The sequence below is a fragment of the Cordyceps militaris genome, assembly GCF_000225605.1.
Source record: "Cordyceps militaris CM01 unplaced genomic scaffold CCM_S00001, whole genome shotgun sequence".
Taxonomy (NCBI): Eukaryota; Fungi; Ascomycota; class Sordariomycetes; order Hypocreales; family Cordycipitaceae; genus Cordyceps; species Cordyceps militaris.
The window spans coordinates 2,424,664-2,445,992 of NW_006271969.1; the positions used below are offsets into that span (position 1 = coordinate 2,424,664).

General features: G+C 48.2%; 4 protein-coding genes across 4 annotated transcripts; 1 reads left to right on the top strand and 3 right to left on the bottom strand.

Moving 5' to 3' along the window:
- Window positions 1–8,917: 8,917 nt before the first annotated feature.
- Window positions 8,918–10,147, bottom strand: CCM_00767 (RNA binding protein; the record flags this gene model as incomplete). Its single annotated transcript, XM_006665926.1, has 2 exons — window positions 8,918–9,257; window positions 9,324–10,147. The coding sequence occupies 2 exons, from the start codon at window positions 10,145–10,147 to the stop codon at window positions 8,918–8,920; spliced, it is 1,164 nt and encodes a 387-aa protein (XP_006665989.1).
- Window positions 10,148–10,762: 615 nt separating this feature from the next.
- On the bottom strand, window positions 10,763–16,475 carry CCM_00768 (Protein kinase-like domain; the record flags this gene model as incomplete). Its single annotated transcript, XM_006665927.1, has 11 exons — window positions 10,763–13,099; window positions 13,151–13,239; window positions 13,288–13,313; window positions 13,581–13,692; window positions 14,085–14,190; window positions 14,257–14,302; window positions 14,355–14,532; window positions 14,612–14,884; window positions 15,011–15,055; window positions 15,157–16,115; window positions 16,171–16,475. The coding sequence occupies 11 exons, from the start codon at window positions 16,473–16,475 to the stop codon at window positions 10,763–10,765; spliced, it is 4,476 nt and encodes a 1,491-aa protein (XP_006665990.1).
- A 1,168-nt stretch (window positions 16,476–17,643) lies between these two features.
- Window positions 17,644–17,964, bottom strand: CCM_00769 (uncharacterized protein; the record flags this gene model as incomplete). The annotated part of the gene is made up of 2 exons (XM_006665928.1): window positions 17,644–17,813; window positions 17,880–17,964. The coding sequence occupies 2 exons, from the start codon at window positions 17,962–17,964 to the stop codon at window positions 17,644–17,646; spliced, it is 255 nt and encodes an 84-aa protein (XP_006665991.1).
- Window positions 17,965–19,137: 1,173 nt separating this feature from the next.
- CCM_00770 (glucan 1,3-beta-glucosidase precursor) lies at window positions 19,138–20,485 on the top strand (the record flags this gene model as incomplete). The annotated part of the gene is made up of 2 exons (XM_006665929.1): window positions 19,138–19,312; window positions 19,389–20,485. 2 exons carry the CDS (start codon window positions 19,138–19,140, stop codon window positions 20,483–20,485), a joined length of 1,272 nt encoding a protein of 423 aa, XP_006665992.1.
- Window positions 20,486–21,329: the final 844 nt, after the last annotated feature.

The window sequence follows — 21,329 nt, forward strand, 5'->3', positions numbered from 1 at the left end:
AAGATATTAAATAATACTATTAATATATACTTACTATAAGTTATATATTAGATTTATAATAGGATTATTTAGTATAAGTTTAGTAATCTACTAAAGGTAGGTAACCTAGAAATATCTCTTTTTCTTATTTACTTATACTTATATAAGTAACTTAATTAATATTAAGCTAAAAGAACTCTTTCTAGATTAGCCTTATTAAAGTTAGTTATTAATACTTATATAAGGTTTAATAAATTATTATTATATAAAGATATTACTATTAATATAATTTAAAAGCTTATTATAAGGGAATAACCCCTTTTTTTTATTTTTTTATTTTTATCTTTTTTTTTTATTTCTATATTTAAAATATAAAATATAAAATAAATAATAGTATATAATATTTATCCTTTTAATATTTACTTCTTTATATAAATTAAAAAAACCCTTTTATTCTTTAGTATTACTAGTATATTCTCTTATATAATAATACTAGTAGTATTACTCTCTATCTTACTAACTACCTTATCTATAAGCTCTACTAAGCTAGGTAAATTACTAGTAATAAAGGGAGTTTATATAATCTCTTACTTAATATTAAGCTTTAAATCTAATATATTTAGCTTTTAAGTTATTACTTTCTTTATTAATAGCTTTATTTTATAGAATAAAGCTTATAAATTAGTATAAACCCTTTTTATTATATATAAACCTATTATTAATTACTTTTAATTATCTAGATATATTATTAAAAGATTAATTATAATCTTCTTATCTAATTAATTATACTTAAATACTATTAAAAGCCTTTTAATTATTATTATTTATTAAATACTAGTATAGTAATTAATAATACTTAAAAAGAATTCTAAAATAATTATAGTCTTAACTTCCTACTCTTTATTTAGTAATACTAATAATATAGGATTAATATTATTTAATATAATTAATAATAGTATATTTCTATATAACTAGTATTGAAATTATAAATAAGTATATTATTATAATATATATTTATTAATATAGTTTAGACTAGATATTATTTAGGGTATTAGAATATTCTTAATATATTTATTTTTAATTATAATATTAAATAGCTAAAGTATAAATATAATATCTTTATTATTTATTTTTAGCTAAGTTATAATAGAACTAGCTTATCTTACTTATATACTATTTAAAATAGTACTCTATATTATAACCTAATTATTAATAAAAGGGTTTTAAAGTATAACTTAAGTTAAAGGTATATTTATATTATTTATTAAATTAAATATAATAAGGTTTTTATTATTAATTATAATTAACTTTATATTTAAAATATTATAATTACTTAAAAAAGGCCTTTAAATAGTTTCTTCTATAAGTAATAATAATTCTTATATAGATAGATATAATATTAAGTAGTAATAAAGATATATATCTTAGTCTAGATATTATTATATTAACTTTTAATACTATATACCTATCTTTAGATAGTATTTTTTTATTATAATAAGTATTAATATTAATTAAAGAAAAAGGGTTATATAAAGTTTTTTCTTTTATATATAAACTATTACTACTTATATCTAGCTATAATATTTAATAAAGTACTAATAAATATACTTAAATATATATTTAACTATATTTTACTTAAATCCCTATTTATTTAATAAATACTATAGTAATCTATTATTATTATATTTATATAATATTATATATACTTACTATATTTAGTATATCCTTTTATATAATAAGAAAGTATAGTTTAGCTATAACTATTATTAGTTAATAATATATATAAGTAATATTATATAATACCTTTTAAAGAGTATTAATATACTTAAGAAAAGTATATATAGTTTATATATATATTCTTAACTAGCCTTTAAAGTTAGATATAGTTAGTAAAGATATAATTATAATTTTAATACTTTAAGTAAACTATCTTATATTTTTTATTATAAATATAGATAATTATTACCTTAATATTCTAAATATATAATAAATCTAATAATTAGCCTTATTTATAACTATATATTAGTATTAAATTTAGTTAAAGTAAATATATAGATATAGACTATTTATATATAATATTAAGCTATTTATTTATAAGAATATTAATTTTTATAAGTATTTAAGCTATTAACTCTTTAATATTATTAAGCTAAGCTATAAAAGCTATAATAATTAATAATACTATATTTATAATAGTAATTAGTATAATAAAAAGAGTTATAGATTTATAAAATATAATTCTATTAGTAAATAGTATATATAGCCTTAAATTATATTCTATATTATATAAACGTGGATATTAATATACTAAAAATAATTATACACGCTCTTAGTGTGTGCCTAGTGTGTAAACCCCGATATAAGTATGTAAAATGCGTTTTGGCGATAACTCACCTATAGGCTGCCGTACTAATATGACCATGTTCGAGAACCGAAACTGGAATTCTCGCCGGCCACGGCTAACCACAAATATCGCGTGCCGCAGCGCCAGAAAGAGACATCAACGGACATCAGGCTGCGTGGTTCGCGCCACAATCTGCCGCTTGCCCAACGATTATCGTAACAGGGCCCTTTTTCTTTCTGAGAGTCTAGACCACCATAGCAGATTACCAGAGGAGCAAGTGGTCTCGCTACCAATGACGTGCGGCGGAACAGGAAATTATGCCTGGTGTTGGTATAGGTTAGCTACGTCGACAGCTCTACATGAGGGCGGGGAGTATCGCACGCGAATCTAAAATCGGTATGTTATTGTAAGAGCTTGATATGTAATTCTGTATAGACTGTGATGCATATCACGCAGGATAAGTATGTCTATGCAGCTGACACGCGGAAATGGCTTGTAGGGATCACTGGCATGGAACTGGCCGACTCTGGACCTGTCAAATCTTGGTTGACAGCGTGACAAAAGCCCGTAAGCCTCCTTCGTTTAAGATGCTGCTATTCTACGGTGTTGGTATATGAGGCTGTGTAGCTTGCGAGCGATGAGATGCTCAAGCGAGGTGCATGCATGCTTCGTATTCCCTCGGCCTTTCCGACTCCGACGGCCAAGTCAAGACTAGCAAGTGACTGCTCTCAGCCGGTCTCCTTACAATCTCACTCGTATATAAAAGCTCTCGGGCGCTCGCATCTACGCTGTCCGATCTGTTCTATCTCAGCTCGCATCTCTTTCCAGCCGTCTCTTCAGATACCCGGTTTTCGACTACTTCACCATGCAGCTGTCTCTGACCACTCTCGTTATAGCCTCCGTTGCGGTATCTGCCTACGACAACCCTCTTCTGGTTCGTGCAAAAACCACTAATCTGAGTGAGCTCTCGTGCTAACAGTCCAATTTCGTCAGGGTAACCGCTTCACCGACCACAAGTGCAAGGTGCTGCACTCCAAGCCTCATCAAGAGTATCACGTCAACGAATGCATCGAGCTAAAGAACGTTGGGTATGTACTTAAACGGAGCCACCTTGTCTTTATGAAATGTTACGGAAATTGGCTAATGTCATGTGCAGCTCTCTTACCATGAACTTTCCAGGCAACTGCGACCTGTACGAGTGAGTTCCTCCCTGGCACTCTAACCTTTCACGCCATATAGATCAAAATGAAAGAAGCTGATAGTTATTTAGTGGCCATCAGTGCAAGGGCAAAGTCATTGCCGAGTTTGACACCTACAACGGCGACGGTAAAGTCAAACCTCACCCGGACATTGACGGATATTGCTACGATACAAGCCGGGGACGGTGGCCCAAAGCCAAGTCCTTCGACTGCAGCTTCAAGGATTGAGCATACGGGCCGTCTATTGAGATTGACATCTAGTTATTTCTGTGGGGATAAATGTGTCCTGCGCAACTGAAGCAGTCTTATTATTACGCCTTGCTCAAACCCTCATCTCCTGCACCGGGATCCCCGCGTCTACATGCCGGGATCTCGCCCCCAGAGTATATCTATAGAGGGGGAATATAAAACCCTTCCAATATCGTGATTCATGCATAGCTTCGTTTGAGCCCTGGCAGAACTCAATAGCCCCATTCATCGTGTAGGGCGGAGCGAATCGCCTCGATTCACTGGGCAGGTGGCTTCGAGCGTGCAACTTAATGTGCGAAAATCCAGCTTCGTTTCTCATACCCCTTTACGTAATACCCGTTTCCTTTATTAGTAGAGGCATCCCGTCTCGCTAGCTGGGCCGGTCGCGTGCCTCTAGGTCACAAGTAGACGAGCCAGCCTGGCGCCACCAGATAGAAGGCTGCAGAGCGTCAGCAACGGGCAACTGCATCAGGCTGGCGGTTTTCGTATAGATATGACCCAACTGAGATTAATTCGTTTAGTTTCTGCTTTCAGCTATTCTAGAGCCGGCCTATCGTTGTTACCCAGCCACTCGCAGCCGGACAAAACTCTGTGATATGAGATATAAAAGGCAATGCAGTGTCTCTTCTATACATAGATTTCTCATCTACTTGCCTACTACGTTCATTCCATCCCTCTTAATTCTCTCGCAGATCCTGAAAATGTATACTCTCAACGTTGCCGTCCTCTTAGCTGCCGTTGCTGTCGCCGCTCCCCCTTCCAAATACCCAGACCCTTTTGTAAGTCCAAAGCGCTCTGCGTCCTCATGCCGAGCTTACATGCAATTTCCTTTGCCTGACGGCGGTCCTCTAGGGAATACGGTACACGGACCACTACTGCAAGAAATTGCACTCTCTGCCGAACCGAAATTTTGGTATTAACGATTGCATCGAGCTGAAGACTGTCGGGTAAGAAGAGCTATTGGCGAGATGGCGCGCCAGCGTCCTCCCGCCAGGCCAAACAGAACTCAAGAACACGACTTGCTAACCATTGTTGTTATTTTGTCTGCAGCTCCATCAAGCTATATTACTGGAACTCGATCTGCCATCAATTCAAGGAACATCAGTGCCATGGATCATTCGACATCGTCGCCACATTTGAGCAAAATCAGTGCCTCGACACGAGTACTCCAGGCTGGGAGGGCATCCACTCATTCCGATGCATTCCTGGTCACGACTAGAGTCAGGCAATTTGTAAGAGTTCGGAGCAGCCATCGTCTAGGCGCTTGTCAATCGAACTATTACGTTTCAGATCATTTACTTGAGCCATACCAGTAGGGTGAGGGTGGGAGATTGCTGTTGTGCCGCTATCAGCGAGACCAGTATTACAAGTCAGTTCGCGTAAATACTAACAAGAGGTAGTTATTACTATTGGTACAGTAATACACATGTCCAGGAGTAGCAACGCTTTATCGATGTCACACCATGGGGATTGCCAATGAATCAGCATACCCGTCAATTAGGGGGCCGACAGCATGTGACACATGTCGCAAGCGCCTAGCTGAGAAGGGCAGGCTGCCACACAGAAACATATAGAACGAAGGGCATGGAAGAAATCGCGTCGTTGGCCATACTTGTGCGGGAATCAGGTACAGGGGCTGGCGCGCAAAATGTTGAAGCTTATTCGTACTCAGTCATATCACAGGATCGCTTTGCCGAAGGCCCATTTAGCGCCAGCCTTGTAGATGGAGCTTTCGATCAAGAACATTACCGGGTAGCGCGATGAACTTCTGTAGGTCCTCGATATGAGTTATGTTGACAGGCTAGTACGTAGTGAAAAGGCACCAGTCGTATGGAGAAAAAGTAGTGTGATACCGTTCACGTTTCCGGAGAATGTAACGACAATGTCCTCTACACGCGAGCAACTTGACTCTTGGACATAGGCGGCCCTGTGCTGTAGTCTTGGCAGGGTGCGTCAGGCGGCTAGCCTACCATTTCAGCAGTTAAAGAAACTCAGTTCGATGAAATGGTGCACTGACATCTGACTATCCTCCTCTCAAGGGAAGATACGGCCTTGTCCTGTGCACAGGATGATGGGTTGTACGAGTCACGGCGTAATGGTGGGCGGGCCGGTGTCACGGCGCGTATGACTAGGCTGGCAACGACTCACCCTCGTCAACGTCCGGGACGTACGGCTTGCAACGACGGACATGCGCATCGATGTATCCCCTTGCAGGTGTCACTGCCTCGCATCTGCAGGTTATAGTGGCACAATGTTGGCGCCTTACGATGAGGCTTGTTCCGTGTCTCGGCCTAGCAGGTTAAGCGGCGACAGGCGAGTGCCGACGTGAGGCAATTGGGTTGGTCATGGGCGTTTGGCGTTTTTTTCGTTGCGGCAGAGAAATGGGTTGCGTTTTATCCCATGTCAGGCCAAACAGACGGAGATGAAACCTGACAGGTGGTGTAGTAGACCGGCCTAGTCGCTGCAGGAGGGAAAGAGAGAGAGAGAGTCTGGTGGGGACGAAACGCGTTTCCGTCACAGGAGGGAAGCTCCGTGTCGAGCGTGAATGGAGCATCGAGGCGGCGCAGGTTGGGTACGGAGGGAGATGGACGATAGATGGGTGGCGGGAGATGTCGAGATGATGAAGAGGAGGCTGGTTGTTTGCTGAGCGTCATTCACAGTTGATGAATAAATTGAAAGGATACCTAATACAAGGCAAGCAAGTTATTGGGCGCCATGCAAGCCCAAGCCCCACTGAAGATTGGTTAGGTCAGCGCGTAGATGGCCTGTAAAAACGCCTGAATCAGGGCCAGAGGGCGGCAACAGTGGGCTTTGTGGTGTTTGGCAGTGGGTTTAGCACTGTTTGGTGCTGCGTTTTAGCACCCAGCCCCGCTAAATCTGGCCCGGCAGCCCTGTCACCCACTGTAATGCCTTCCTCACCTACAAATACAGGGCTTGCTCACTAAAAATTGATGAAGCTAGCCTCTTTCAGTTAGCCCCAACCGTCTAGCTCCCCCCAACTACCAGGTATAGTTATCTAGCTCCTCCCAGTTAGCATCCTCGCGCACAAGCTTCTGCCACACCACCAGCCTCACAAACCTCCGTCGTTGTACCGCCCGGCTGCTCATCCTCCCATCTTCCCATCTCCCACCTCTTGCGTACTTGCTGCTGCATCTCCTTTTCATGCAGCCTTGAAACCCGCTCGTCGCCATCACCATCGCCTTCTGCTCCCCCTATCTCGTCGACCTTTGCTGCCCTCTTGCTGGCTCATCATTTGCTCGTGCTTCCCTTTTTCCCTTGCTTTCCACCTGTTGGACCCAGACCTCGCTCGCTCTCACTTGCGAACGACTTGTGCCCCAAAATCCAACCGCCGCACGCCCTCCTCGACCACCCGACACCCCCCTTTTCGGCCCTCTTTGCTCTGCCCGTGGCCATCTTAATCTCGGCAACCTTTATATCAATCTCGCAATCTCCGACTCGTCTCTCTGCATAGCCTCGAATCGCTGCAGCTACATCTTTATTTTATCCTCGCCCTTGTCCAGAATTCACCATGGCTCAACCAGGCGGAGTGCAGTCTCTCAAGGCATGTTCCCGCCCCTCCCCTCCCCGCCCCGAGCTACCTCTACGGCGTCAAAAATGCTAACCTCCGATGCAGTGCGTCGTGACTGGTGATGGTGCTGTCGGTAAAGTATGTCCCCTAAATAATTTGGGATGGCTTCACTTCCCGGCCGCGTCCTGGTGCTAATCCCGATCCAAGACATGTCTTCTCATCTCATACACCACCAATGCCTTCCCCGGCGAGTACATCCCGACAGTGTGCGTTCCCTCGCCGATTCGACTTTGCGCCTTTCCCACAGCTGTTAACGCGCGTCTCTAGCTTCGACAACTACACCGCCAGTGTCATGGTTGATGGCAAGCCCATCAGCCTCGGTCTCTGGGATACCGCTGGTCAGGAAGATTACGAGCGACTTCGCCCGCTGTCCTACCCCCAGACAGACGTCTTTCTCATTTGCTTTTCCGTCGTCAGCCCTCCTTCCTTTGACAACGTCCGCGCCAAGGTATGTACCAAAGCGAACGGCGCCAAAGCCGCTGCCAGATGACTGACCCGCTCCAGTGGTACCCCGAAATCGACCATCACGCCCCCAACATTCCCATCATCCTCGTCGGCACCAAGCTCGATCTCCGCGACGACGTTGCCACCCTCGACTCTCTGCGACAGAAGCGCATGGAGCCCGTATCTTATGAGCAGGCCCTCGTTTGTGCCAAGGAAATTAAGGCTTACAAGTACCTCGAGTGCTCTGCTCTCACGCAAAGAAACCTCAAGAGCGTCTTTGACGAGGCCATCCGGTAAGTGCCCACTCGAGCTCCCGCTCTTGAACACATCCGCTGACTGACTCAGCGCTGTTTTGAATCCCCGCCCTCTGGCCTCCAACAAGAAGAAGACCAAGTGCTCCATTCTGTAAACGACCGTCCACCTCCCGAAAATACACGCCCGCCCGCATGCCCGATTCAAACATCATCATCCATCCGCAACGCTACACGACGCTATTGCTGTCTCGTGCGACTTTTCGACTGACTTGCCGGGTGCATATCGAATGATTCTGGAGTCTTTGTGTGTTATCATTGGGCCTTGCACCGAGATAGACAATCCCTTTTCCAGCGAGATACCAGAAGGGCCTCGGCCCCCACCCGAGTGCCTTATGACTTTTGTTTTACATCCTCTTTCTTTCTCTTTTCTATTTGGCGCATTCTATAATCTGTGGAGACTTTTGATTTTTAACCTTTTTTCATTACCTCTTGTTGATTCCTATACAAATTTATATACGAGTTGCGTATTTTTTTGGTTTTTGCATACCGGCTGTCTCAGACCGGCATACTTTATCCACAAAGGTGCTTGGGAGTTTAGAAGACGAGAGGGATCACTCCAAGCATCGGCAATGAGGGCGGATATAGGTCCTCGCTTTCATTCATCAACGGCGGCCACATCAATGTCTTTCATTAATCAAGATTCTTCGACGACTTATATGCCAAAACTGTATTCCAAGAACGGTCAAGATGCAACAGATTCGTAAACGCCGTATCATACAAAACAAAAATATATGCTTTTCTTTATAGCCCTTGTCCAACACACCACCACACCTCACTTGACTTTGACACGAACACGGGTCTACCGGCGTCCGCGACCTCGGCCACCGCGACCTCCCCGTCCACGACCGCCGCCTCCTCGGCCGCCACCGCCCCAGCCGCCACGGCGACCACCACCGCCACCACCACCTCCGCTCTGGAAATCATCCGGAGGCGCGTCGCTCCCCATTTGCGCGCGGCGGCTCGGGTGGACCTGCTCGTCCATGTGCTCCTCCTGCTCCTCCTTGGTGCCACTATCGCCCTTGGCCTCTGCCTTGGTCGTCTTTTCCTTGTCGATGCGCTTGGCGCGGTTCTCGTCGAGCTTGCGGTTCTTTTCGCGAATCTTTTCCGCCCGGTTTTCCGAGGTGCCGCCGCCGCCAGCCCTGTGCGTTTTATCAGTATATATTGATTCCCGTAAAACAGACACGAAAAAAAAAAAAGCTACTCACGTCAACTCGACATTAATCTTGCGCGGCGCCGACTGGCCGTCGTCAAACATGCTGTGGTGGAACCGGTCGAGACAGGTGCGCTGCGTCCAGACGTGGGCAAACTCGACAAACGCGATGCCCTTGCACGTATTCTTGGTGTCGCCCTTGTTGTTCAGGCACCGCACGGCAATGGGGGACAGCGAGGCAAAGTGCGCCGAGATGCTCGCCGCCGTGGCCGTGAATGGCAGGTTGCCGACAAAGACGATGTGACGGTCCGGCTTTTCGGACTCTTGTCCCTCGGCCGCCGCATCGTCACCATTGGCGGCGGCGCCGCCCTCGACGTCCAGGTCGATGCCGTTGCTAGCACCGTTGGGGATGGCGTCTTGGGGGGCGACGGTTGTTGTCTCGTCGGAGGAGGAAGAGGCCTTTTTCTTGTCCTTTTTGGACTTCTTCTTGGGTGGCTCGTCCGTCTTTTCGTCGTCGTCGTCCTTCTTTTCCTTTTTGCTCTTCTTCTCCTTCTTCTCTTTCTTGTCCTTCTTGTCCTTCTTGTCCTTCTTCGCCTTGGACTCTGCCGGCGCCGCCTCGCTCACCTCGCCATTGGCGGCTTCCGGCTCGTCGTTGTCCTCGCCGGGGAGGTCCTGGAGATCCTTGCGCTTGTCCTTCTTCTCTTTGCGGCTCTCCTTCTCGCCCTTCTTCTTCTTCTTGTCCTTTTTGGCCTTCTTGCCTGTGTCCTCTACCTCGTCGTCCCGCTTGCGCTTCTTTGTGGGAAGATTCGCATCGTCGTGAGACTCTGTGGGCTTCTCTTCGGCTACAGAAGCAGCTTCTTGTGCACGTTTGCTCTTCATTTTTAAGGGTACAATGTGTATAGAACAAGTCTTTTGCAAACTCTCTTGGATCGCAAAAGTAGCAAATTGCTCTCGAAGTTTTTCCCGTCAAGTTGGGAATTTTTAGCGGGGCTGTCCCAAAGCGTGGCTAGCGGCAACTGATAACCCAATCTACGCTTACATAACGCGGCGGCGAGATCGTCCTTATACTGCTGCGTAGCAATGATCCAGCTGTAAAAAATCCAACATCACAATGCTTACAAGGCTTACAATGCGAGGCCTAACATTGCATGCTGTGACGAGTTGACACATTTTCTCGGCGTAGTATGTCTACCTACCTACTGACTGTAGCCAGCTCGCACAGCTGTATGTGATCGCACAGCTCCTTACCCGACACCAGCACAAAAACTTGCAATTGCGAAAGAAAACTCGTCATTATTGCTACCAAGTCTAATATGGCCAAAAGCCAGCTCCGTAAGTTTTTATCTCGAATTTAAGACTCATAATAAGGCGGCACCTCTACTTGGTTTGATCCCTGTGCCTTCAAGATAACCATATTATAACGGTATATGCTTCCCGAACCACGCCTGTTTCGCTGCCTTTCCCTCATCAGCAAAACACTGCCCAGGGTATTATCTACATGGTGATAATCCAGCCCAGGAAAAAAGGGGCAAGACAGCCCAGATAATAGTTCACAGCTGAAGCAGACGACACCACTGCTATGTTTGATGGGGTGGTCATCTCTATGACGTCTGCTGAGGTCTCCGTTGCATTTGGCATGGCACCCGTGAGTACCGACGTGCGGTTGCTAGCATTGACTAACATCATTGTAGTGGCTGGTGTATCGATATCTTCCGGTGTGACTTTTGATGGAATGCCCACTCGATGGGCATCTACCCGTGCATGCAAAGGTTTATCGTCCTCATTCTCTGCTCTTGCCATAGGGGTCTGCCAAGGCGACTGTTCCGAAACTGTGAGGATGGATGTCTCAAGGTTCCCCGCTGCGTCAGGCTCAATTATTGTGACAAAAAGACCCGGTGGTCCGCCCCCAATGGGCAATGCCTGTGTGGTTACAGAAGTCTGCTTTGTTGTCGTCGCAGAGCTCTTGGTTGGCAGTGGCACTGTTTCAATGCCTGGTATTGAGCTCTTGCTTTCGCTGCTGGCTGTGTTCTCCACCTCATGACCGAGGTCAGAGGAAAGAAACGACGTAGCTCCGTCGGGGCGTTCCTCTCTTGAAGCAGTCCGAGACGACTTGGCCTCTGGTGTTGATGCTCCTGGAGTCGGTGTCGCTGTTTCAGTTCTGGCTGGAAAGTTGTACCCATAGGATGATATTGCGTCTTTTGCGGTGCTTGACACAATAGACGATAGTAATGTCGAGGTAGAAACACTTGATGTGCTAGATGCACCCGACTTTGACTTTGACTGCGACGTAGTGGGCTCGGCTTGCATCGACGCACCGGCGTCATATTGAGGAGGAGCAGCGTCAATGTAAGAAGGCAGAGGCATAGGCGTAAAGGTATCGTAGGCTTGAGGCAAAGGCTCCTTGGTGTAAGCCTGTGGCTCAGCAGTGTGTGATCCTGCGCGCCGTTGGGATGTGCTTAGTGTAGTTGAGGATGATGTAGTGGTAGATTTGGATGATGAAGAGGTGGAACAGGCACTCTCAGCTTCGTTGGAGGTTCTCACGTCCTTGAGCGACGATGTTGAGGCCGACGATGTTGAGGTCGACGATGTTGAGGCCGACGATGTAGAGTCCGTGGAGCTAGTTGTGGACGCAGCTGAGGACGTCGAAGAGGACGTGATTGAAGACGTAGTTGAAGATTTCAACGAATTGATCGAAGAAATTGTGGTCAAAGTACTTGAGACTGCAGAGGCCTCCACTGTTGACAAGGACGACATTGTATCGCAGCTAGAGCTCGAGGTTGTCTCAGAGACTGGGCCTGAAGACAGTGTAGAGGTCATAGGCTCGGTTACAGTAGTATTGGAGAACGACCTTTGGGCAGGAATCATGGGAATATGCATATTTCCTCCGTAGGTGCTTTCTCCGGAGCAAGGCGTAGACGTTGTGCTGGTCTTTGTCGTATGCTTGGTGATGGATTCGGATGTTTCGCATGACGGAGTCTTGGACGTCGACCAGGTGCTTGAAGTCGACGAGGTGTTTGATGAGATACTTGAAGTTGTCGAGGTACTTGAAGTGGTCGAGGTACTCGACGTGGACGATGATGTTTCTTTTGTCGAAGTTACAGCAGCCGCAGATGATCCAGCACATGGTGACGTCGTGGTACGATGAGAAGTAGTGCTTGTGGCGGTCGTGGGCGTCGAGACCTGTTCAGCAGTAGCCTGGCGGGTACTGGTACTTTGCGAAGTCGTCGACTTTGCTTCTTCTGCACAGCCGCAATTCTTTGAGCGTGGGGAGCTTGATTCCGCGGTAGAGGAAGTGGACGTTGTTCCGTAATCACGATCCACCCCGCTTGCAGCATCAGGCCTGGCTTGCCCACGTTGTCCAGTCTGGCCGCCTTGTTCATTGACTGTCAAATGATCACCATCACCGCTGGGTAGAGGTGGCCGTCCTTGAAGTTGAGTCATAGTCGGGCCCGCCGATTCTGATAAGCCTTCTGAGGGAGAAGGGCCGAACGGACCTGGCCGGAACCCCGAAATTTCAGGAATATGGCTGGCAAAGGTTGATGGAGAAGATAGAGAAACTGTCACCACACCATCGGGGCCAGCATTGCAAGCGAGAGCGAGTGTAAGTTTGCGGTCAATAACAGCGTCTTGTACAGTTTCCAACTCTGTAAGGGACTCGGAAACATCGTAGTCCGGCGACACCTGACGGCTCAAGAGCTTCTCAGATTGAATTTCGACTGGAAGGAGGGGGCTGATGTTTGCTCCTCGATCGTAGCAGGACAGGATAGCAGTGGCAAGTGCGGGACCATAGTGTAGTGATGGGCATGAGCCAAATATGCAAAGGAACAGAGACTGATTGTGTTAGTAGTTATAATGGGTTTCATGATTCACAGTGAAGCTCACTCGTTGCTTCGCCACGTCGTTACATATGTTTGCTAAGTCGGTAGTAGAATACTCTTGCATAAGAGATTTGGTGCAGTCTCGAGCGCACGCTACAAGGCTTGTCAGCGAGGATTCAAACGACCATCAAAGTGGCATACCTGGGGAATCTACAGCAGGTGCTTGACTGCAATGCCCCAGCTAGGGTAGCATGGCGGCGAAGACTGATGCTCGTTTCATCATATCCGTGGCACAATGTAACAAATGCCGTTGGCGAGTAGTGTTGTATTAAAGTGAGAGATACGAGATCCAAAAAAGCAGAAGAATGGCTTCCAAAAAAAGAGTAGAGCTGCTCGATGAGAGGTGGACTGAACGGTGATGAAGAAGAAGAAGAGAAAGAAGAAGAAGAGCAGAGGGGGGACTGGACGGAAAAGAGGAGGGCAAACGAGGCTACCTGGCAGCTGCCGTGGGGAAGGCAGACTCCAGCGGCCTGGCAGCGGCTGGCCGGGCGACATGCGCCAAAAAAGCAAAGTACCAGGCAGCATCGGCAAAGATGCGAATTCTCGCTAATGGTTAAGAGAATACAAAGACAGACAGAAGGAAGCATGGATCGTAGCGAGGAAATTCGACTGCATTCTGCGCCAACTCGATTTGGCATGTGGTGGGTGCATTGGAGGAGCCGTACAGGACGAGAGGATATATACACCTAGACGAGCGGATATATACCTAGAAAAACAATAACGACAAAGGTCTCTCCTCGTCGATATATCTATCTTGAAACTCTTTCCTGGTGATGAATTTGGCAAGCGGCATCATAGTGTCCTTCATATCCATGACTCCGCGCTTCTTCTGGTCAATGTGCGACGCGTCGACGACAATACGGTGGAGGCCTTCGAGTGACAGGGCGCCTGGAGCTGTGTTAGCTAGTTCTAGGAAGGTCCAAACAAGAAGCGCATACCGTTATCAATAAGTTCGGATAGACGTGCAGGAGTGCCCACGGCGATGCTCACGCGCAGCTTCTTCAGGAGTGCCACTTGCTCATCGACCTTCATGTGCTTTGCAAACTGGGATTGGTCAGCGGTTTGTCGGCTGCAGATTGTAAAAGGACAAAAACAAAAAAAGACACCTACAAGCTTTGCCACCGCGATATCCTTGGAAGCGAATATTCTGAGTGCTCTGCACGAGGGTGTTAGTTGACACTGGATACGTGATGCAGATAAGTGCGTACCTGACAATATCGGCAGCGCGCAGCCCAGCGCCAGTGACGATGATGGAATGAGGGTTTCCCATCTTTTTCGACGCCTTTGCCAAGCTATCTGGGTTTTTGCAGAAATGCCCGAGAAAATCCGGGAGCTTCTCCAGAGTCCTTTGTTCCGTAAAGCCAGTGGAGTCTGTGATGGCGGTTGCTGTTGAGGCTGTCAGCTATCCAGGCACCAGACCAGAGCAAAAGCGGGATCATTCTCATGGAAGTCATGATTCACTCACTGGAGACGGTCATGTCGGATACTTCTACAGGACTAAGATCGGTCCCAAATCTGCTAATCTTTTGCGCCAAGTAGTCGGCTAGTAGCTGATTGTCCATTCGTGAGAAGAGCGTGTTGAGACCCAGCTCGGTGTCGAGCGACTCATCTTCGACCTGGAATTTGCTCTTGCGCTTCTTTTTATTCGTCTTTGCGGGAGCCGACTCCTCGGCGCGTCTTTTCAAGCTGGCCATTGTGCTGCTGTCTGCTTCGTATGCCGGCGTGGTTGTGTTGAATGCTTGATGCGCAGAATTTTAGGTTACTGCCTGTACAGTGCGAAGCTAGAGAGCCATTGAGATTCCGTGGCGTAATGCACAGTGCGCAGGGAGTTGTACTGTTGGGATGCTCACTGTGGGCCACTTACAAGGCTGGTTGGTCACGGAAGCGCATTTGCGAAAAGGATGCAGATCTAATCAATATCAAATACAAATCAAGTAAAGGTATAGTAAGCTAAATTTGATAAGAAACCTGCCCATGTATGCCGGATCGCCACTCAAAGTACATCTCAACGCCCTGCCGCTCGCATCAAGCAGCCCACTTGGCGATTGTGAATGCCATCTGGGCCATCATCTCGAAAGAATTGTCGAACCTTGACATGCTGCTTCGCCTCGCCAAAGTAAAGCGGAAACAGCTGGGTATAGTAAATGGTCATGAAAAAGTGCTGATTTAAAAGTGCAGCAGGAATGAAGTAGTCTGCAGAATTGTGCATATCTGCGGGCCACTCGGTCGCCAGCTTCGAGCCGCTGGCCACGAGGGCACTGTGAATTTTGGACAACGAGTCCCTGAAGTCATTGTCGTTGGCCACCGGTGCAACATTCTTTCCAAGCCACAGAGGAGGGACAAAGAAAGGAACCGGAACTGTGCCAGCCCACTCCCAGTCAATGATGCCTTTGATGCTGTAGTCCTCACCTAATATAATATTTGACGGCTGCAAATCGCCGTGCGCCAGGACAAACTTCTGTCGGTGGCTCGAGGATGTGAACTCCCGCATTCGATGTTCGAAGTCTTGCAGCGCAAAGACCAGATACTGCACGTCAAGAAGCTCCATCTCCGGGATGGGGTCCGCGGCGCGTCGAAGCAGAAGCGAGTACAGCTGGCGCGCGTATCGATCCATGTTGCTGGTCGCCTGGAATTGCGCATGAGATTCCATCCCGCGCAGGCCTATCGCGGCAATGTCCATGGACAGCGGAGCCGTGATTCCAAAAGCGCCGTCTGCGCCGAGTGCCAATGCGCCAGCGGCGTCAAACTCCAAGCCGCGCATCTGTGAGTAGAACCCGGCGAGGTCTGCGTAGAACCTGCCGCGGCTCTCCTCACTCGTGTCATTGAGCGAACATTGACTCAGTGGCTCGCCGGGAATATAGTCAATAATGAGGAAGCATTTCCCCGTCGGATTGCTCGGCCCGCGCTCCCCAGAGTAGCCATGTGCGCGCACGCGAGGAACGGGAATGGTGGTCCTCGAAATGACGTACCTGATGAAACGGTTAGCAGCCCCAGATGGAAAAGGGAGGCAAAGATGGGATATACTCCATTGTTGCAATCTCACAGTCTAGCTTGCGATGGGCGTCTTGGAGCACAGGCGTGAGCGGGAACCGCACCACCCATCTTGTTTGATCATTGGGAAACTCGAGAAAGTAGCAAATATTGTAGCTGCCTCGCTTGCGCTCTCGGAACTCGGCACAGGGCTGGCCGGCGCCATAGTACGACGCCAGCGTGCAGACGTCTTGCGCATTGATGGACCGAATATAGTCCTCCTTGCGCTGTTCGCATCTCGCCCGCCAGGAACTGGGTTCATCCGCGGCAGCGCTCTGCGACAGCGCTGCTGGGGCCATGTTTGCCGCGACAGAATCAAAGTGAGTTTTCCCCGCTTATATCATATAAGAAACGAAATCTGAGCGATGCAGATCGGACGATGCTACCATGAGCAGATTAAGACACCTACTTGTAGAAAATGGGCACAAAGTATCCCCACTAACAGACGTTGATGGCCGTTGGCAGGCAAGAACTGAGACCAGAACACTTGCTCGTACAAGTATTGAGCGAGGCAAGGCGAGCATTCGCTTTCGACAATTTGGAGAATAGTAATAGAATACGGCCTTGAAATATCAAGTCATGTGATTCAGGAAAATTGGATATGAGCCAGGCAAGCAGATTTGCCGTGGTCGGCAGATAAAGGTCCAAAAGGGGACCGTCACCGACCCCATGCATATGCCAGATATGAGACAGGCACAATTGTCACTTACAGGGATCATTGAAGGAAGCACAAAATTATGTCTTTGGCGACATGCATCTGTTGTATGTTTTTGTCCAAGATTCTTTGAAATGTTATTGCAAATAATCTGTAATAGCCACTATGTCATCAACTAGGTATACGTACTTGTCGTCGCTTCTTGACAGCGATGATCACATTGTCAAAGAGAGCGACCTTGCTATTCGAGCTGAATCTTGTGTGAGAAGACCATCTTCTGTACAGATCAGCTAAAATCACTAGCCTCCCAACCTCGGTGTCCGGCCATCGACTTTACTTGCCCGATCATCGTCAATGCACCACTCTGGATGATAGCATGCAGGAAGCCACTGTCTCGGGAAGCGCACCGCTGAGAGCGGACGCATCTTGGCATGCGACAGATGAAAAGGGCCCTGCAGACCGCCAACGCCCGCTGCGTGCGTGGTGACACGGAACATTTACACCGCACAGAATGAGGCGGTTTCGACGGCGTTGCTTATTCATTTGTGGCGGAATTGACCGCTTCTTGATAACCTGGCCCCTTCTGCATGTAAATTGAGCGTGTCCACACATCGGAGATGGTCTGGGATGTACTATCCAATTTTGTGTATTTTTTATGGTCTGTGCTAATTTATTTTTCGATATAATACGGAGTACTTTACTCCCCGACATGCTTTGCGAGGCTGTGCTCCGGTGAGGGCGGTAAGGCGGCTCAAATCCTCCCCCAAATGTAATAAAAACAAATGTCCAAATAGATTCAATCTCGCAGATCATTATTTCCGTCCCAGCATGTTGAGCACGTTTGTTCGAGTGTCGGGATAGCCTTCAAAGGTTTTCCGGCGGGAGGCCTCACTTTCTGGGGTGTTGTATGTGGAGAAGAAGCGATCCATATTGTCGGACTGAGTGTCCAACTGGGATTTGACGTAGGCGCCAACAGCAAGAACTGGAATCATCCGTCAGAAATTCACTACTATTAGAGATTGGGTTAGCAAGCCGGCGGAATACGTACCGGACGTGCCTACGACCAGGATGGGGAGGCTTTTGGGGTAACTGCGCGAGATGGCGCTAGCAGCTGCTCTAGATGGGACAGTCATTGTATAAGTTGAAGATGACGTTTGATCAGGTTGAGAGACTCCGAATTGTGGTTTGTGCTTTCAGTTTGATCGAAAGTATGATTTGCAATGCAACGGTAACCTCTTTGACGAGAATGGCACATTTTATAAAGCGATTTACAGCAGGAAAAACCCAGCATTCCATCAGGACTCCTGTGGATTCCGATATGGCGTGGTTCAAAACCATCCTCTCGTGCTTCTGGCGCGGTTGTGGCCTGACTTGAGTCGACGCCAGCCGGTGTGCACCGAAACGTTTAAATACTCAGCCAACGCCAACGCCTGATTTGCAGTCATCAAGCACAAAGGATGGAGTGTATTCTGGAATTGTCCCTGGTACTCGGATTCTTCGACTCTGCACTTTGCACTTGGTGCAGTCACTGGCACATGCATGAGCTGACCAGCCCTGCGGGATTGCCCGATGGCCCTGTAACCCTGTGACCCTGCACCCCTCAGCCTGCAAGGCTATGTATGCACCGTATCTTGCATCCCGCGTAAGTGATCCGGCATTACCCAAGCGCTGAAATCAAAACAGGCAAGTACATGCGATGAGGCGACGAAAGCCTTGTATCAGATCGACGACCCATGGCGGCGAGTTGCCCGCAGGTTAGCGCTTTGATTGTCTTGGTCTCGACGGTTGATAATTTACGGACAAGTACGGTGGCCATCAAATTGGGGTTAATCTACAGATTACAATCTCTTTGTCCAAGACGCCAGTGAGGCTAATTACCTAGCTCGAAGTTTCCCCAGTCAGCCACAAGGTCATGACAGCTATATTCAGTGGAGTTTATTATACCGAGTACTTGATGACTGCATCGCCGATGCCCCTCAAAGTCATTGATTCCACACGGGCGCTGTGAAAGGGCATGTTGGATGGTCAGCGAGCCTCCACAAAAGTACCTACGCTGATGCTAAAATAGTACTTCCACCAACCCCATTGCGTCTCACCCGCTAGTTACTCTATAATGCCGGAGTATTTGTTTTGTTCGCCTCACACCATGTAATCGGGCCGTCCATCGCGGAGCGCCGTCAAGTCAACTGTTGCTGGCGGAAGACTCGGGGCAGCGCGAGCTTGCCAGAACAGATCTATATAAAGCGATGTGATCGCCGAAAGCGTTCCAACGACAAGGAAAAGTCTGTAAATCCTTGACATTCAAGATGAGATTCTCCGTGATTGCCCCCGTGCTCCTCGCCGGCGTCGCCCAGGCCTGGCGGCCCGAGGACCGCGACCTCGCCGCGTTCAACATGATTGCCCGCTTTGAGCAGCTCGGAAAGCGCTTCAAGCCGAGCCTGCCCAACGGCATCAACAAGATCCGCGGTGTCAACTTTGGTGGTGAGTTTGGCGACCAAAAATGACGTTGCAAGAGCATAACGCTGACAGCTCTCACGCAGGATGGCTCGTTGGCGAGCGCTGGATGACGAGTGGGACAATGTCATGGGCTGCGCCGGCTCCGCGTCCGAGTTTGACTGCATGAAGGACCACTACTCGGGCGGCAACCGCGACGAGGGCAACCGGCGGTTCGAGAACCACTGGCGCGACTGGATCAACGCGGACACGGTGCAGTCGGTGCACGACGTCGGCCTCAACACGATCCGCATCCCCATCGGCTACTGGTCGTACGTCGACATTGTGGACAAGGGCAGCGAGCCCTTTGCCGACGGCAACCGCATGCTGCCGTACCTCGACCGGGTGGTGTCCAAGGCGGCCGACCTCGGCATCTACGTCATCATGGACTTCCACGGCGCGCCCGGCGGCCAGCAGGAGGACGTCTTCACCGGCCAGAACAACCGCCCGGCCGGCTTCTTCAACGACTACAACTTTGGCCGCGCCGAGCGGTGGATGTCGTGGATGGCGCGCCGCATCCACACCAACGCCGCCTACCGCACCGTCGGCATGATCGAGGTCCTCAACGAGCCCGTCTCCCGCCACGACGCCAACGGCCGCTACCCCGCGCCCGGCGAGGTGCCCGGCCTCGTCCAGACGTACTACCCCGCCGCCCTCAAGGCCGTCCGCGACGTCGAGGCCCAGCTCGGCGTCCCCGACGACAAGAAGCTCCACGTGCAGTACATGTCGGCCAAGTGGGATGCCGGCAGCGCCCGCGACGCCGTCGCCGTCGCGAGCGACCCCCGCGTCGGCTTCGACGACCACAACTACATCAGCTTCGGCTTACCGGACAGCCAGCGCGGCGACCAGTACCAGCTCATGCACCGCGCCTGCACCGACTCGCGCGTCGTCGGCGGCGAGAACTTTGATATCACGGGCGAGTGGAGCATGACGTCCAACGTGGACTGGCACAACGCCGACTTCTTCAAGAAGTGGTTCACCGCACAGCAGCAGCTGTATGAGAAGCCGGGCATGTCTGGATGGGTCTTTTGGACCTGGAAGACGGAGCTCAATGACCCTCGCTGGACCTATTCGTATGCGACGTCCCTCAAGTACGTGCCCACGGATGCGGCGAGCTTGGAGCACAATGTCTACCAGGATGTCTGCTCTGGCTTTACCTAAAAGGTAATCTGTTACGGAGAACCGGTAGATATTTCTCTGGATATAAATTTATGCGCACACTAAGCGGTATCTCATAATCCAATATTGGTGACACTTGCTGCCCACCACCTCGTTTCAATACATGAACTACAGTAAGAAATGGCACACTTTTCGTATAGACAAGTCATCGAAGCTTGCCACTTCACAAAATCATTCGGAATGTATATAAACCTTTGTCAACACCTTCGTCTCCATTGTTGGAGTTGCACCAATCCCATCGACCACTGTCAGATTTCGTCATAGGGCAGGGTCTAGGGCTGTACGAGACGGCGTCATAGTCCAGCCATCACACCCCTCGCATAAGATTAGTGGCTTTTCAGCGGTCATTTTGAGGCTGTTAGTGGTTAGCTTTTCAGTGTCAGCAAACCCCCTGCATGTTGGCGCGGGGCAAGGCATACATTGCTTTGCCTCGTTGAATACTTTTCAATGCAAAAACTAAAGTGAGAAAGTACGAATAAAAAATCATCAGACTATCAAAACATATGGCCGTCTCAATCTAAGTAAAAATTGTAGATGTGTGATACAACCCCGGCATCGGTGGCCTGGACTATTCCCACAAATGCAACGTTGATTGACTACCGAGGAACCAACACCCACGGAAACACTCGACGGCAGCATTATGAAACTTCTGGCAATCTCATGCTTGGGGTTTCTAACCCAATCTCTAGCTCGTAGGTGCCGTCTTTGAGGTCTCTCTCGATGGCAGCGCAACCCACTCACTGTTTGAAAGCACCCGCCCCAAGATCGACAGCGCTAACATGTTTCTTGCCATGGGATCAACATATGCTCTGTGGTTCCTCTAACT